Below are 18,034 nucleotides of genomic sequence, written 5' to 3' on the forward strand. Positions count from 1 at the left end.
CCTTCCAAAGCACTTAAATCGACCTAAAGCTCAGAGCCCAATGATGGAAGGAATTCCCTAAATCACAAGTCTAGAAGACAATGACTAAAAAGTGACAAAGACCCCAGCAACATTCCTTCACAGTGACAGCAAGAGCTGTGTGGGATCTTCTAGCTGAAGCCTCAGCTCTGGGTGGACTGACTCCTGGAAAAAGTACATTAGCAAGTATAAATAATGACCAGGGTTCTCCTGGGCTACCATAGGCAGCCTTTAATAGCAAGTGGAAAAATATCCTACCGCATGTGCATATGTGTAAACTGTGAAAGCCCACTGAATCTGAGTATATTTTTACAAATGTGCAAAAAGCATACTGAACTAGAGTATGTACATATGATGTACAGGAAGCCAGATGAATCCATGTTCATCTTTGTGGTTTGCTGGATTTCTGAGAGTCCCAAATAGCACCAGTTGCTGCAAAGCTGAGGGCAGTAAGATAGACTCCCCCCATGGTTCAAAATCAGCTTCCACACACTGCAACAGCAACTGCTCAACTGCACTGAAACATTGAGTAGCTGTGGCAAGAAGTCCTAAGTACTGGAGAAACAAAGGTGATTCAAAAGCCAAGTGTGCTCAAGCCAGCTAGCATCTGAATCTGGTGCCACTAAAGAAAAAACAAAAACAAAAACAAAAAACCCACTTGCAATTCTTCTAATATTTATTTTTCTAGAGCCAGCCATCTTAGTTCCTAAACTAACAAGTTTCTGATCATAAGGCCAACTGGGAGAGATATACAAAAAGTACTTTCTAAACAGTGAAATACTCATATCAGATTTTATTATTGTCAAAGAAAATGAGAAAATGTGTTCTCTCAGAGACAATGAGGTCTTTGTGTAACTTTAATTCCTGTAGCTCAGCCTCTGATCTATTAGGTTTCTTCAAGCTCATTGCTATGAGACACTGTGTGTGTTTAGTGGGTCTGGGGGCTAGACCCTCATGGTTCCTTTGCATGCTATGTGTCCATCTTGCTTGATGGGGAGAATGCCCATCCGCTCACAGGAAAAAGAAACAGGAGTCAAGGAAAAAAATAACAACAAGATGTATTTAAAAACAGACTTCTCCAGTTGGCATCGTGAAATAGCTAACAATTATCTCTAACCCCTCATCTGGTTTCCTCTGCTCTGGCATCCTCTGAGACGTTACTTCTTGAACCTCGGGCGGCAGCACCAGACATTATATTCCCAGAGGGAGAGGTATTAGTTAACCTTCTGCTGGTCATTCTTGTCTGAATGCAACAGATAGATTCTTAAACTTCTTATTCATGACATGACTCATCAGGGAAAAAAAAGATTAAGCCAAACTTGCATATTGAAAATAATGAAACACACACAGAAAAACCCCTGCAGATAATAAATATCGCTGATCCACCTATTCCAACCAAAGTCCAATTTCTCTCACTCCTAGTAGCCCTGCAGTCCATTGTATACCTTCTGCACTGATCCTTGTTTGAGTAGCTGCTTGACACCTGCAGAAAGAATGAGTGACTACATTAACAAAAATGTGACCTCCCAGGGTTTGGAGAAGGTGTCATGGAGAGGCTGAACAGCTGGATGACAACCCGTTTCCAACTTCAAATGTACACACCTCAAACATACACATGTGTTCACATGTGATCACTTATTTCTTTCTCTCAAGTCCCACCCCCAAATCCCATGAAGCTCTAGGAAAGGAGACCAGGTAAAACAAGGAAGTGAAAATCACGTCAGCTAATCTTGTTCCTTCTTTCTTGCTCTTTTGTCAGTTTCACCCCATTTATCAGTTTTCTTATTATTTTTAAACACTTATACCAGGTGCTGTTTTCATTTAGCACAGAGAAGTTCACCCCTAAGTCTCCAATTCTCCTACCTCTCATCTTCCCTTTCAGTTTGGTCTAGCTTCCTCACTTAAGTGACTGTTTCACTTCCTTATTGCTCCCTAAGTGCATAGTGTTTAGTGAACACAGCAACAGGGTTTATTGCCTTTACAAAGGAAGGCCTACAACCATGTCTCATGCCTCCAAGGGGTTTTACTATTTTGCTTTCATATAATCAACCCACACACATATGTACAAACACCACACACACAATACCTTCTTTTGCTTCCTCTGTCAGCTGTTCTTTTGGAAAATCCACATCAAAAGTGATTATCAAAGAGCCCTTGATGTTATTGTTGTCAAAGTTGGGAAGCCCTTCCCCTTTCTTCCACAGCTTGGCTCCTGGCCTGGTAACCTTGTCCCGGGAAATATGTACCTGGAAAGCCAAAAGGAACCAAGTGGAGTGGGACTGGCACACCCTAAGCCCATCACACAACTTCTAGTGAGCACTGGTGACAAAGCTGATATCACAGCTCAGCAGAGAAAGGAGGACAGAAGCAAGGGGAACCTCATGCTGGGAGGCACAGAGAGACTTAAAAACAGAGATGCTACTGCTGCATGTTCAGCAGCAGAGAGGAGAGACCAGAAAGGAGCCTCTAGTTCCAGATGACCTAAACCCACCACATGACCACAAAGCTGGAAGGCTGGCCTATTTACCTTGTGACCATCCAAGTGAGTTATGTCCATCTCAAAGCCAACCAGAGCCTCAACTAGTGAGACTGTCACATTTGTGTACAAATCATCCCCTCTCCTCTCAAATATACGGTGCCTGAAATAGAAAAAGGTAAAAACCACTGGAGTTTAAAGTGCTAGAAAAGTCTTGGAAAAACATGAACACCACTCTTTCAAACAGAAAGCATTTGACATGCCTTTGCATATGGCATTATCTGAGGTTACAGATTTGTGTAAAGTCATATTGAATTCAATTTGAAAGAAGTGTACAATCAGCAGAAGTACATCAAGGTAAGGAAAAGCATCAACCATTAGGATATAGAAAAGAAAGACGATGCTTGGCAGAATTTTCTGTGCTTTTCTGAGTCCAGCAGATAAGGTGAGGAAAGGGATGGGTAAGCTCACTAAGTTAAAGGCCAGCCTGGGCTACAGAATGACATCATCTCTCTCAAGTCCCCCACCCATACCTTACCAAAGGTGTTAGGCTTACTGAGGGTAACAGCCAACTTTCTCAGAGAAGTTGTGAGGGGACAAGGTCTGCAAGAAAAGCCCTGGGAAAGATCACCCAGCACAGAGTGCAAAGAGGGAGAATTTAGGTAGAGGGGACCATCTCTGTATAACCCAGTGGGAACAATATTTTAATCAAGCCTTAAAAACAGACCTTTCACTGGTTTCCAACTAGTTACTAAGAGAATAACAAATAAGAAAGCCTGAATCCCAAGCAAAACTACTGTTTAAGCAGCACTCCACACTGGAGAGAAGCCTATAAAAGGAAAAGCTGGATATTAATATGACTGAATGGTCTTTTTATGGAAAACAATTGCAGCACTCTTTGATTCCTATTGCAGACTGCCTCTCATTTACAGCTGGTTTTCATTTCTTGTTTTGAGACAAGATCTCATGTACCCCAGGCTGGATGACCTTGAACTCTTGATCTGCCTGTCTCTATCACCTGAACATTGGCATAACAGGCATGTGCCACCCAGCCTGGTTCATACAGTGCCAGGGCCCAAACCCAGGGTTCTGTGCATGCTAGGCAGTACTCTACCAATGCCCAGCTCTCTTTTCAATTCCTACTGAGTCTTTCCTTCCAGCAACTTTTGAGTTTCTAAGTCCTAAGTAAATAACTGGGGCTCACCTCCTATTTTCAGTATTGTTGCAGAGTTAGGAATAATTACTTATGGTATAGTAGGCATAAAACAGAAGAAAAAGTGTAGATGCATCATCTCCATAATCACTCAAGCGAGAAGCAGGGCCGAGGGATGCCTCTCCCAGCTGATACCTACTTGACAACTTTGATTCGGAATCGTAAGTCTCCAGGTTCTCCATCCACATGAGGTTCACCTGGTCAGAACAGTTCAAAGAATACCGAAGTTAAGCAAGCCAAACACATATTTATGTGGCATTTCCAAGTAATTTTTAAATTCACTGCCTCAGGCAATGCCACTGTCCATTGAGAAGGCAATGTCTCCACTCCTCCCACATATTAGGTAGCCATTAAGATATGGGATAAGGCAGAAGTGAGTTATGATAACAAACACCAGTATCTCACCTTCTCCAATAAAGGGATACTCCATGCCATCTCTCACACCAGGTTCTATTTCTACTTCTAGTGTTCGTTCTTCATTCACTAGCCTGAGACAAAGGGAATCCAAAAGGGAAAAGAAAATAGTAATGAAACCCCAGATATAATCAGCGTTACCACTGTGCTGGGAGCCTTTTCTTAGACAGCCACACTGTACAGTTTGCCAACATTATCTGGGCTTCCACATGCCAACACTCAGAGCAGAGAGACTGCATCACACAAACACCAGGGTTTTGCTCTCACAGCCAGAGATGGAGGGAAACAAACATCTGCCACATGTAGCTCAGAAATGAGAGGTGCTACCTTGTAGCTTAGAGACATGCACTGCTCTCTTTTTTGGTGGAATGTGGTGGGGGAGGGGACAGCCAGGCACAGACAATCAGAACATTCTTGTGTTTCTCAAGAGACCCATAGAGAGCCTTTCACTTACTTGACATTAGGGCACTCGTCACAAACCACCTCCTGGGTCATCTGGAAGCGCCCTGGGCCCAGCTGTGTGGTTCTCATCTCCTGCCGACAGTTGCATTTCCGTTTGCCAGGAGCCTGCCTGGCCACAGGCTTGTTTCTAACTACCTAAGAATGCATAATAGAGCTTTTAGTTTTCTCAGGGAAGAGTGCTCTGCACACATGCCTTCTGTGAAAGCTATCCCTCACAGAAACTGAAAGTTTGCAGAACTCTGTGGGTACAGATCAACCCACACACAAGGAGGCAAACATAATACTTAAATGACTCTAATTTCAACCCAAACCTGTAGGAGTAGAGAGAGGGGAATAAGAAGACTCCAAAACAAGGTGGAGTACCAGCATTTCCAAGACACACCTAGGGCTACTGAATAAAGCAGCTCATAGGATTACTATGTAATGAAACCTGAATTGTGTAAAGCATGGTCCCCTAAAGAACAATCACAGGGCTCAAAAACTGCTGCGTGGCTACCATCCAGTTCATGATTAATCTCCCCAAACAACCTCTTTCTGTTTTAGGCAACCCAGTCCAAGACTAATCCCCAGTGCTGTCACCATTCAGACACCAACATACTGAAGAGATGACAATCATCTCTGTGTAGTTGTTTTCAAACATCCAGTCCCTCTCAGTATATGATCTATCTATCTATCTATCTATCTATCTATCTATCTATCTATCTATCTATCTAATTTCCTCAACTACACAGTGAGTTTGTGGTCTTGTGGTCAGCCTGGCCTGTATGATATTTCATCCCAAAAATCAAAACCAAAAGGAACATATTTGGGGCTGTAGAGATGGTTCAGTGGTTAAAAGCACATATTGCTTTTGTAGGGTTTGAGTTTTTGTAGGCTCCGGTTCAAGGCATCTATATCTGATGCCTTGAACACCTATACTGTGTGCACAGAGCCCCACACAGACATATACAATATTAAACTTTAAAAAGCCCCACATTCTTATATTTGTGTAATCACACAGCATTGTGCTCATGTAGTGAAGTGACACAGACATTGAGAGAAAACTCCCCTACAACAGTGCTGTAAACACCTCTAGACATGTACACATTCATCTAACCACCATAGCTCCCCAGGTAGCTCTTACTCTTCTCATGTACAGCAGGAAACAACAGCACATATGGTTAAGTAAAATGACAGTGTTTGAAAGTATGCAGTCTAGATGCATAGTCCATTAATGAAAGACAACCTCAGGTTAAACATTGCAGACTTTTACTAGGCAACATAGAACCGTTTTCTTACTTTAGAGCAGATTTTTAAAAGACTCAAAAATTAATAATTAAAGATCAGATTTTTTCACATTAAAATGAACACTTGTATCAATTAAAATAAATCTTAAATATTGTGTAAAGACAAGTTATGTTATAAATGGGTAGACATCTGTATTATGGCTAACTAAAACAGCAGCAAAAATGAAGCAGTCTTACAAACCAACCAGAGAAAGACAAAGTAGGGCATAGGGCAAAGGAGCGTTTCACAAGCGCAAACAAACAGGACCAATAAAAGAGATGCTTATCCTTGCTGGTAACTAACACTAGGATCACAGCGAGATAACATCCCATCCCTATTCTAATAACTCCCAATATTAGAAAGGGAGCAGGGAATATCCCATACAGGTAGAGTACCTGCCTAGCATGTATGAAGCCTTAGCTTCATTTCCCACAACTCCAGAACTGGGGAGTTGGGTAGCAAATCTATTGAACCTCATAAATTGCCATGGCATGTTGAGTGCTGACACAGACAATTTCAAGCATCCTGTGGCATTTTCTTGTAAGGCATGAACATGTGCTAACACAACCCAGCTATTCTACTCTTACACTTATCCATGTAAGTGGCATCCTTGCTTATGTGGAACTAGAATATGTACAGGAATGTTCACATATACGACTCTTTGGGAGTTAAAAAGCAAAGAACCCTATTGATGGTCACATGAGATTTTATTCAGCAGACTGACAGCTATAAGCAACAAGGATGACTCATAGTGACAATCTGTCTCAAAAATGATGATATGCCCTTTTTACAGACTCAAAGACAATAAAAATGCATTGTTTTAGGTTCATGTATGTGCAATAAACCAGCATAGTAATGGTGAAGTTATCTCTGCAGTGAGGTAGGGGATGGGATACACACAGGCAGGTAAAGGCATGGTATTGTACTTGGGAGAGGTAGTGAGTTCAGTTTGTGACTGTTATGAATTAAGGATTATGAGTAATTCAATTGTGTCAGTCACTCCCACTTGTCTGCTAAAAGACAAAAAGTACACTAAAATCTCTGATTTTTGGTCAAAAGTACAAGTTCTGTGCGTCAGTATGAGTAGGTGTATTGTGCGAACTTACTTCCACAAAATTTCCTGCATATACTTCTTCTAAAGTGACTTCTAGATCTACGATGATATCACTTCCTCTTGGAATATTTCTGTCCTGCTGACGAGGGGCTCCTCCAAACATGAAGCCAAAATCTCCAAAGAAGCTGTAGATATACCGCAAATTCATCAGGAAAAAGAACTCAAATCCTATGTCTCACAATTATTTATTTTCTTCACATTAATAAAATTTTGCTTCCTACAGCATACTATATAAAACAGACATTTTTAATATACTGGAGTCAAATATCATAATAATTTTAATTTACATAGTATCAGGTTGCCTCCCACTATAAAAAACACTTACTCTTTAATACAATATAATCTATCCATAATAGCCACGTAGGAGCACACAGTATGTCAAAATGTCAATGGATTCAAATAATCCATTTCAATACTGAGGAAAATCCAGACACTACAGACTTACTGAAAAAATGTATAATATAATACTCCTGTGCAATTTGAACTTTCTGCTTAATTTAAGGAATTCTTTCTTTCTTTCTTTTCTTTTCTTTCTTTTTTTTTCAAGACAGGGTTTCTCTGTGTAGCCCTGGATGTCCTGGAACTCACTTTGTAGACAAGGCTGGCCTCAAACTCAAAGTTCTGTCTGCCTCTGCCTGGCATAAAAGGTGCCCACACTATACCCGGCCTAATTTAAGGAATTCTTTAAGGTTAATAATGAACATTTTGAACATATTGCATGTGTTCACTACATGTGCTCTTAAGAGATTAACCTTGACAAAGAAGCTACCACTCTGTACAAAAGTCTTGGCACTTGTTTAAAGTTGAAAAGCAAAGCCCCAGGACAATTATAATCTGTAAGGTAAAAGTAAGTCCTGGCCTGCACAAGGGCAAAATCAGTGTTTGGAGGTAACAAAGAAACTACTTTGAGTTGGATAAAAACAGTGTTTTTGAGTTGTACAGGTGCATGCAGTTAGTATTCAGGCATCTGTACTGGCCTGTTCTTGGGGTTCTGACAGGATACACCCTCAGCTGCAGCCACTAAGAGCACCACCACCTGTGCACATTCACTATGTTCCCTTTTAAAAGGGCCCTACCCACCTCCCATCTCCTCCCTTTTCTGCCTATCTTCTTCCCTCCCCCCTCCTCTGCTGCTTCTGTCCCCAGAGGCTGGTCTCCCTTTACCCATTCACTTTCCTCCAATAAAACCCCCCTCCACCCAAGATCTGTCCCAGGGAGTCTCCCTCTCTCACGCTGCTTTTTAAAAATACGCAGACTCCTAATCCTTCAGCCGAAGAGGAAGGACAGTGTAGGAGAGGGGAGTTTCAGTTTCTGACATCTTCAGCATCACTTCAGTGGCTAGGGGGAAGAGGTACTTCCCTGATAGGCTCAACAGACAAAGCTACCATATATAACTATTCTTACTTGAGAGGCAGGTCCATAGAAGCCTTTGAGAATCTAAAGAAATGAATGTTCACGCGATACACGTGCAGACTCAAACATTTTTCTGTCTATAATTACAGAGCTTAACTTTGGATTTGATCTTTTAGTATAGAACATCATGATGCATGGAGATTCAAAAGACAACAAGGAAGGGTTCAAAATGAGGAGAAGTATTTGTTAACATTCCAGCTATCCTGAATTGCCAGAAAGCCAAATGCAATAGGATGTCAAGAGAATTCCTTCTCTGATGGTGACTATCATAGCCACCCCTTTGTTGCCCACAGGGTGAAACAGGAATCTCTGCCCTTTGCTTCCAAGAATAATTCATTTAGGCCTAAGTGGTCCAGTCTTAGAATGTAATACTTTGCAAATGGGCAAATAACTTACTGTGAAAAAATGTCCCCATGGGAGCTCTGATGACCATCTTTCAAGCCTTCTTCCCCGTAAGTATCATACTGCTTCCGTTTCTCACTGTCTGACAGAACCTGGGGATCAATGCCAGAGGGGAAAGGGTCATACTCTGTAAGTCAGTTAAGGTACATTCATGTTTATAGCTGTTTTCCATTCTGACCCTGAGTTTCTAAATCTTGCCAGAGTGTAATTTTCATCATGTATGGTATTAGGCATATTTAAAGTTGTTATCTTTTGTTTGTTTTAGAGTTTTGATATAAGGTCTTGCTTGCTACATGGCTCAGGCTGGCCTAGACTTCCAAATGTAGCCCACGCTGGTCTCAAATTCATGCTTGTCCTGCCTTAGCTTCCTGAGTAAGACTGTAGACATGTAGCACCACAATTGGCAAGCTTTTTCAACAGACTGAATTCTTCAGTACACTGTCTAGTCAACAATGCTCAGTTCATGCTTTTAACTTCACATTATTAAATCTGTTGAGTACCTTAAAAATTGCATTTAAGAAATGTGACTGTGAAGGTTGAGAAGGTACCAGGAAAGAGGGCCAATGGACTGCTCAGGTTAATTTTCTAGGCAATTGAATTGCAAGTCTAATTCTGTAAGCTCTGTGCTATATTATGTCACTAAATGGTAAACTGGAATATAACTATAGCAGATTATCATGAGTAATAGATGCACTAAATTAGTAGTCTTAAAAACACTACCCACCCCTGCAACACACATTATACATTAGAAAACTGGCATGTCAAGAAAACAGGATCATGGGCCCTGAAGGAAAATCCATAGCTACATACATTTTTTTGTTTGTTTGTTTTGTTTTTTTGAGACAGGGTTTCTCTATGTAGCCCTAGCTGTTCCAGAACCAGCTCTTGTAGACCAGGCTGGCCTTGAACTTACAGAGATCTGGCTTTGCCTCCCAAGTGCTGGGATTAAAGGCTCTGGCTTCATACTTTTTATTTTTCATGCTTTAGTATGTGTAGACATCCATTTTGAGAAGAATGTTGTCTGCCTTAAAGTGTGTAGTTTGTGACCTCTTCATTTCAAGAAAATATTATTTGTTGAGAAATGTATTTTTGTTTTTTTTGTTTGTTTGTTTTTTTGGTTTTTCGATTCAGGGTTTCTCTGTGTAGCTTTGGAGCCTATCCTGGCACTCGCTCTGGAGACCAGGCTGGCCTTGAACTCACAGAGATCCACCTGCCTCTGCCTCTGCCTCTGCCTCTGCCTCTGCCTCTGGAGTGCTGGGATTAAAGGCGTGCGCCATCAACACCCGGCGAGAAATGTATTATTGAGAAAATAATAATTAAATAAATAATGTATTCTATGTTCCTTAGAGTCAATTTCACTGCCCCAAAGAACTTTGTTTAATGTTTGTATGATCCAAAGAACATAAGAAAAAATTGGTTTCTAAGCATGTAAAAGTTTGCCTTCAACATTTGAGAAGAAAAAGAATGTTTATAGGTGATTGATAAAAACTAAGTATAAAAATATATATATCTATGAAATTCCCACAGTGCAATCCATTACTTTGTGTGTTAATTTTAAAAATTAATTTTTTGAGGGGAGGATTTCAAGACAGGGTTTCTTAGTGTAACAGCCGTAGTTGTCCTGGAACTAGCTCTGTAGACCAGGATGGTCTTGAACTCACAGAGATCTGCCTGCCTCTGCCTCCTGAGTGCTGGGATTAAAGGTGTGCACCACCACTACCTAAGCTTTTTAAAAATTGTTTTTTGGTTAAAAATTGTTACAAAGGGCTGGAAAGATGGCTCAGCAGTTAATAGCATCTGTTGCTCTTGTAGAGGACCTGGATTTGGTTCCTAGCACCCACATGGTGGCTTACAACCATCCATAACTCCAATCCCAGGGTATTCAATGCCCTCTTCTGGTTTCCACAGACAACAGGCATACACAAAATGTACTTACAGACAAGCAGGTAATACATTCACCTGCATAATTTAAATTAATTTAGAAAATAAACAAGAGGGGGTGCAGAATAGAGAGGTGGCTCTGTCATTAAGAGCACATGCTGCTCTTGTGAAGGACTCGAGTTTGATTCCTAGCAGTCATGCTGGGTGGCTCACAACCACCTGTAACCACAGCTACAAGGGCATTTGAAGCCTCTGGCCCCTGGGGGTACCTTCTGTACTCATAGGCACATATACATGTACAAATAAGAAAAGTAAAGGTTGAAAATAAAATATAAAAGAGTTATTTTAGAAACCTGAAGCATATGCACACATATGTACTTTTGAAAATGAAAGAGCTTTAAATCTTCCTTTGGACATGTGTAAACTTGTTACTTGTTGCTCAGGCTGGGTTTAACTCTGAGCTCAAGTGCTACAGTGAGCTCAGTTTCTCAGTAGCTAGAGCCACAGGAGCTCCACTATACACAGCCTACTTCAAGGGTGGGGAGGAGGGGCCTTAGGGTAGTGGCTGATTAGGCAACTAATATGCAGACTCTTAACTAGCTAAAATACAAACAGTAATCAATCTTAGCTCAGCAGAGGAAAAAAACCCTTTTGTTTGCTAAAGAGTCTTTGAACTGTATGAATGTTTGGATTTGTGCATGCTAATTTATCTGGGAGAAAGACAAACGGCTTTGAATGACACAAAGAAAAAGGAAATCTGAAATAATGCCACAAAGGTGGTTAGGGTCAAATAAACCTTAATTCCACAAGTGAGAAATGTATAGCCTGCTCAGGTCATAGATAAAGAGCACTGTGGATTCATTATCAGGAGCAACACACGAAGCCAGGTGTGGTGAGGCCAGCTGGTCTACATAGTTAGTTCCAGGATAGCCAGAGCTACATAGTGAGACCTTGGGGGGTAGGACGGGGGGGGGGGTAGGATGGGGGGAGGGGGAGAAACACACGATCATTATAAACAACAAACAGTGTAAATCATGCTTTCCTAGGAAGTATTGTTGAGTATTGGGTTCCTAGCAAATAATGACACTATTCCTGGAAGACAGTACAAAATATGAAGTCTGTATCTCACAAGAAACAAAATGTTGTATGTCATTTTAGGGGCCACCAACCCTCTCAGACTCACACATGGGCCCAGTTTAAGAATTTTTGTCAAAGGGGCTGGCAAGATGGTTTAGCCACTAAGAACCCTTGCAGTTCTTGCAGAGGATCCGAGTTCGGTTCCCAGCACCCATGTTAGGCAGTTCCAAATCACCTATAACTCCAGGTTCAGGAGATCTGATACCTCTTCTAGTCTCTGCGGGCACTCATACATACCTGGCATACACACCTAAATAAAAACCCATCTTTAAAGGGTAGGAAATCGAATCTATATATAATGACTGTACAATCTGGGGACACAGACTATTTTCACATTCATGTACTATCTGAAGGAGGTTTCTCGGAGTTCTGGGCTTTTCCCCATCTGTAGGTTCTGTTCCTACATTTGTTTCCACGTCTCACCTCATAAGCAGCACCCAGATCCTGGAATTTCTCCTGGGCTTGGGGATCGTCAGGGTTCCGGTCAGGATGAAGCTGTAGGGCTAGTTTCCTGTAGGCCTTTTTGATGTCCTTTACGGAGGCACTCCGAGGCACACCCAAGATCTTATAGAAATCTCGCCTGAGAGGACAGGTAGATAAGACATCATCAGAGAGTTCCGCATTACATTTTAAGTTTACTTCTTTGTTCTTTGACAGTGTTATGTTTGCATATCATGTCCTCTAGTCATTCTCACTCGACTTCCTTACCTTCTCTCACAGTCCCCACTCACACCGAAACCTTCCTTCTTCCTAATAAGTCCCGCTTTTCTACTTTCATATATTTTATTGTTTTGTTTGTTTGTGGCCCACTGAGTTTAGTCAGGGAGACTTACATAAGTGTGGGCAGGGAGATATTTACCGGAGCCTGGGCACCTTAGCAGCACATGCATCCCCAAGGAAAAATGACTGCCCCCTCACCCAGCAACCATTAAAAATCAATAGCTCTTCCCTCGGGGAGGGATAGGTGAATCACATTTTTTGTTTGTTTTTAAATTTATGTGTTTGTCTGAGCTATCTCTCTGGCTTTATATTACATTAAAAATTATGTGTATGTGTATGTAACTGTCTTTCTGCAAGTGTACCACATGCAGTTGCATATAGAATGCAGAACCTTTTAAGTTGTGAGCTGCCTGATATGGGTGCTGGGAACTGCACCCTGACCCCCTGTAAGCACGCCAAGTGCTCTTAATCACTGAATTATCTTTCTAGCCCCAGGGTGTGTAACATTTTTTAAAAATGGAAAGTATTTTTTTTCTCCCTTTACAGTTAGGTCTACTTATATAAGCATGTAAATATAAAGATAAAGGTAGATGTGTTATGTGCATATACATAAAAAGAATGAATAAAAAAGCAATAAATATGCTAGAATTTACAGTCTCAGATACTGAAGTAATCATGACAGCCTATGATTTGGAGGCATTTGGAAAACGTGCAAAGCACTGGTGGCATTCTTCTTTTAGAATTACCTTCAGCAGAGAGACTATTTTTGTGCTTTACGGCTCCATGTTACTTCTAGCTAAAAACCAAATAATCCAATTAATTCTCTCTTTACTCTCTACACTGGCTCCAAATGCTTTTTTAAAGAATTTATTTTATTTTTAATTATGAGCACATGTATGTGTTCATGTGTGTGTGAGTGCAGGTACCCTGGGAGTGGAGAAAAGCTGGATCCCCTGGATCTGGTGTCACAGGTGGGTGTGAGCCCCCACATGGGCACTGAAGTCCTCTGCAAGAGCAGCAAGTGCCCTTAACTCCAGCCCCAGCCCAGTGACTTCTCACTGTTTCCAAAGGTCAAATAATTTCAAGAGTTATCTTTATTCACAAAGATTATGTCACATAAAAGTTCCAACAGTAGCACTTTGGGAACATTTAAAGATGGACTGACTTAAGGAATTAAAATAGAGGTTAAGCAAAGTCTACATAATAACTCTGAAGGAAGAACAGCATTCATTCATATGTAAGGATTATAGTGTATTTTGATGGAAAAATATATTTCATAATTCATTGCCAGTAACTACACTAATTTGCTGAAATCAAGTCTTTATGATAGGCAGGCTTTATAGTTCACATGCAGGAGCCTCTATATCCTGGTGGTTGAGAATATGCTTATGATAGAAACCAGGACATAACAGAGAACATTGCCAAGGACTATGAGGGGATCAGTTATAAAAGGGTTCTCTTCAGGAAGTGTTAATGGAAAGCTAGAGTAAGACTATAAAAGACATTCCAGAGAAAGGCCATTTCCAGCTCATTGGAGACCAGTAAATTCTCCTGAATGAGCCAAGCACATATGAACACTCACAGCATCTATTCTTGTTGCCAGAATTTTAGCAACCAGAATTTATTCTGGAAACATTATCCCAATAATGGGGCTAGGAAGTCACATAATAGACACTAACATAGTATGGATGGTAGTCTTACAATGTATGGGGAAAATGAACTGGGGAACCAAGACACAAGACAGAATACTTTTTTTAAAAAATGTATTTTATGGCCTGTCATGTGGCTCAGTCAGTAGAGTGCTTGCCTCTAACTCAAGATGGCATACACCTATAGCCCAGGCATTCAGAAGGCTACGATTAGTTTATACTGTAAGTCACACTGTTTAAAAAGTAATTTAGTTATTTTAATCATTTTGTCAGGGTTTGGGGTTGGTTTTATAGGCAGGGTTTCATATAGCCTTGAATTCCTGACCTTCTTGCCTCTACCTCATAAATGTCAAGTTTACAGGAGTATATGAACCATGTCCTACTCAACTATATAATTTTGAGAAAAGGTTTCCCTGTAGTTCTGGCTGTCCTGGAACTCACTCTGTAGAGTAGGCAGGACTCAAATTCACAGAGAACTGTCTGACTCTGACTCCCAAGTGCTGGGGATAAAGGTGTGTGACATCATGCTCAGCTCAACTTCATCATTTTTAAAACTTATCACTCACAGGAAGTCCCTACCTAATCTGTAAAGTCTTGACATCTCATGGGAAAGGAACCAGCTGTTTAATAATGAAAATGCTAACTATGAAGTGAGGCTTACTTAATGCTTATGGAGAGGGGTGAATTAAACAAAACTAAGGATAAGAAAAAAAAAACATGAAAAGCCACTACTTTGTTAACTAACTCAAAAAATATATAAAGTGGCCCCCAACATATCTTACAGTTGTATTACTCTGACAGAGGAGCTGAATTCCATTTTCAGCACCCATGATGGGTGGATTTACACCCACCTTTAACTCCAGCTTCAGGGAATTCAACACTCTTTTCTTTCTTCCACAGGCACCTGCACTTACATGTTCATGCCCGCACACAGACACACATGTACATGTACTTAAAAAATAAAATCTTAGAGACAGACAGACAGACAGACAGACAGACAGACAGACAGACAGACACACAAACACAGAGAGACCGGGGATTCTGAACATAGGTACCCTGTATGAGTGGATGTTTCCCTTAGAAGACATAGATTATGAAGTGAAAATCTCAGTGCCAGGTGTGGGAAAACTCCCTATGAGAGTTATAAGTCAGGGAGGCCCCCAGACAAGAAGCTTCACCATTGCCCATCATAACGGAAGCCCCATTGCTGATGACACACATTTTGGTTACCGGACACAGAGAAATCAAACTGAGTTGACATACAAAATTCCCGCCTTCTGGCCAGCTTTCACAGTGTCAGAAGGTTACGTAGGTTGTGTGAGGAGGAAAATTACTAATATTGACCAAAAAAGCAAGATAGTCCCACATCTGGTACAATAGTGATGTGAAGATTATGAGGTTAACCCACTGCTTTCTGACTGGACTTGAGGCCTGCTCCACAGAAGGGAATTCCTATCTGGTACTGTAAAGCTGAAAACCCGTGGCTGGCGAGGTCATAGGCCATGGGGGACAGGGAGACCTATTACTGTTGTTTTGCTAAGCAGACATGTGATTTTTAGGTTGTATCTATAATTAATACTATATCATGTAAATATTTAGGTTATATCTATAGATTCACACACTCTCAGCCTTGGTCATAGAGACTTCTTTTTACGGTGGCAGTAAATGTATCAACATAACTGGTCAAAGTGTGGAGAACAGGTAACTGCTGAGTGTTCAATCTTAAACAGAATATCTATTCCAACCTTCCCCCGCCTCTCCCCAAGTCTCCAAAGTTCAGGAACATTGTGGGAGATGGGGCAGAAAGGATGTAAAAGCATGGGAAGGGGAGGAGTGCTGTCAAATTCTGTCTTCTGGATATGGCACTCACGAATATACTCAAGTTATGGCTACCTGAACAAGACCTTTGAAAAGAGCAAGCCAATACCATTAGTCACCACTCCAGCAGCTACATCAACTAACTGGACTCAGTGAGTTACTGGATGTGGGAAGGGGCATGTTGGTGTGTGTGTGTGTGTGTGTGTGTGTGTGTGTGTGCTCGCGCTCGCGTGTGTATCTGCGGGATTTTGGGTAGGTATGATTACACTGTATGTGTATGAAACTGACAGAGAGTAAGTAAAAGACTTTTTAAAGGGGGGAAAAGGCTAAATGACAGCTCAGAAAAAAATGGCCGTCAACATTATGCTCCCCAGAGGCTACTTTATGAGTGACTGAAGTTTAAAGCTAAAGTATTAAAAGCTATTAGTATTTGCCAGGAATGGTCACCCATGTCTGCAATCCTAGCATGTGGGAAGTGGTGGCTGAAGGAGCATGAAGGAGTTCAAGATTGCCCTCAGCTACATATTGAGCTGGAGACCAGAATACCTCAACTTCCAACTCCAAAATTTTATGTTGACGTTTTGTTAAATGCTTTGGGTACTCATGAGCTTAATCAAACTAAGGGGAAACAATAAAGAATATGTAAGAAATGTGAACTTTTAGAAATTTAAAATATTTCACAAGGAAAAAAAATGACAAAATTTAAGCATACATGCAAAGAGTAAAAAACATAAGGAAACAACTTTAAAAGCTATTTGAGGTAATGCAGCAACCTACAGACTGTCAGACTCTGACACCCACTAGTTTTTGGTGTGTTTTTATTTTTGTGGTTACTTATTTATTTGAGATAGGGGATGATGTAGGCTTGGCAAGCCTGAAACTCCCTCTGGAGCTGAAGATGACCTTGAATTCTGATCCACCTGTTTTCATCTGCCAAAAGCTGGGGTGAAGGGTTCCAGCCCTCAAGAACACAAGTCTGATGTACCATATCCTTAGTCATGGGAACTATAAGGTCGTGCATTTTAAATGCTGGGAGATAGATTCTCAAAGTCTGCTCTTTCTCCCTGAAGGGAGGCACAATGCTCCCCTGGTTTCAGAACTTCGGTAAAGTTCCTTCAAACTTGTATGATTCATAAGAGTGGCAAAAGGCTAGAATCCCAGTTTTCTCACCCGTTCGTGAAGTGCTTTTCCTACTTATACCATCCAGCTCAAGGAACCATGGAGAGAGACAGTGAGGCAAGATGACAGTTCAGGCTCGCTAGCCCAAGAAGGTGGAAAGTAGGTTCTCTAAAGGTCTTGTTGCTTCCTCAAGCCAGTTTACTCCCGCGTGAGCTTGGCTTCCTTACCTGCATCTGACTTAAGAGCATCATGGCCCACCCACTTTAGTGTCAGGTCCTCGGAGGCTTGTTGCAAGCTAGGTAACCCACCGTCCCACCCTCCAGTTCAGCAAAGACGTGTCCATAACTTCAACCCCAGCTTGGCACTCACTCCCTTCCTCGGAGTTCCGTGACTCTACTACCGCTCACAGCCACTTAACTCCTTCCAATGCACAAACGTAGCATTTGGCACTGCAACCAACTCCTGCTCTTGTGGGCACTCTGGCTCCGCAGGGCCAGCCCGGCCCTCACTGCCCCTCCGTCCCTCGGCTCGGCAGTGCCGCTCCCTCACTGCCCCCTCCTCGATGCCACCCGCGTCCTTCTCAGCAAAGGCCGCCCCTCGGGCCCCGTGCCGCGCGGAGCCCCTTCCTCACCCGGCCATCACAGCCCCGATGAGGTACAGCAGCAACAGGCAGAAGGTGCTTAGGTTCTGCGGGGCCATGGTGTCGCCTGGTCCCGCACTCTCAGCCTCCCGTGCCGCTGCGTCTGCTGACCAGCCCTTCCGGCCCTGAGAGGCCGCCTCACGCCCGGGTCTCTTGCCGGGCCGCCGAGACAGCTAGCGCGCCCCCTCCTCAGCTGCCACTTTCCGGGAGCCCCAGAGCCGGCGAGCAGCCAGGCATGGGCCAATCGCCGCCGGGGACATCACACGCGGCCGCCACTCCGCAGCCAATCAGC

At 42.1% G+C, this 18,034-nt stretch overlaps 1 protein-coding gene across 1 annotated transcript; it reads right to left on the reverse strand.

Moving 5' to 3' along the window:
- Window positions 1–796: 796 nt before the first annotated feature.
- Dnajb11 (DnaJ heat shock protein family (Hsp40) member B11) lies at window positions 797–17,984 on the reverse strand. The gene is made up of 10 exons (XM_027412993.2): window positions 17,734–17,984; window positions 12,220–12,376; window positions 8,773–8,870; window positions 6,956–7,088; window positions 4,576–4,718; window positions 4,113–4,195; window positions 3,847–3,904; window positions 2,546–2,657; window positions 2,105–2,264; window positions 797–1,501 (listed from the first exon to the last, which is right to left on the reverse strand). Exons 1-10 carry the CDS (start codon window positions 17,799–17,801, stop codon window positions 1,437–1,439), a joined length of 1,077 nt encoding a protein of 358 aa, XP_027268794.1. The 5' UTR covers window positions 17,802–17,984; the 3' UTR covers window positions 797–1,436.
- Window positions 17,985–18,034: the final 50 nt, after the last annotated feature.

This window comes from Cricetulus griseus, chromosome 4 (assembly GCF_003668045.3).
Source record: "Cricetulus griseus strain 17A/GY chromosome 4, alternate assembly CriGri-PICRH-1.0, whole genome shotgun sequence".
NCBI classification, from domain to species: domain Eukaryota; kingdom Metazoa; phylum Chordata; class Mammalia; order Rodentia; family Cricetidae; genus Cricetulus; species Cricetulus griseus.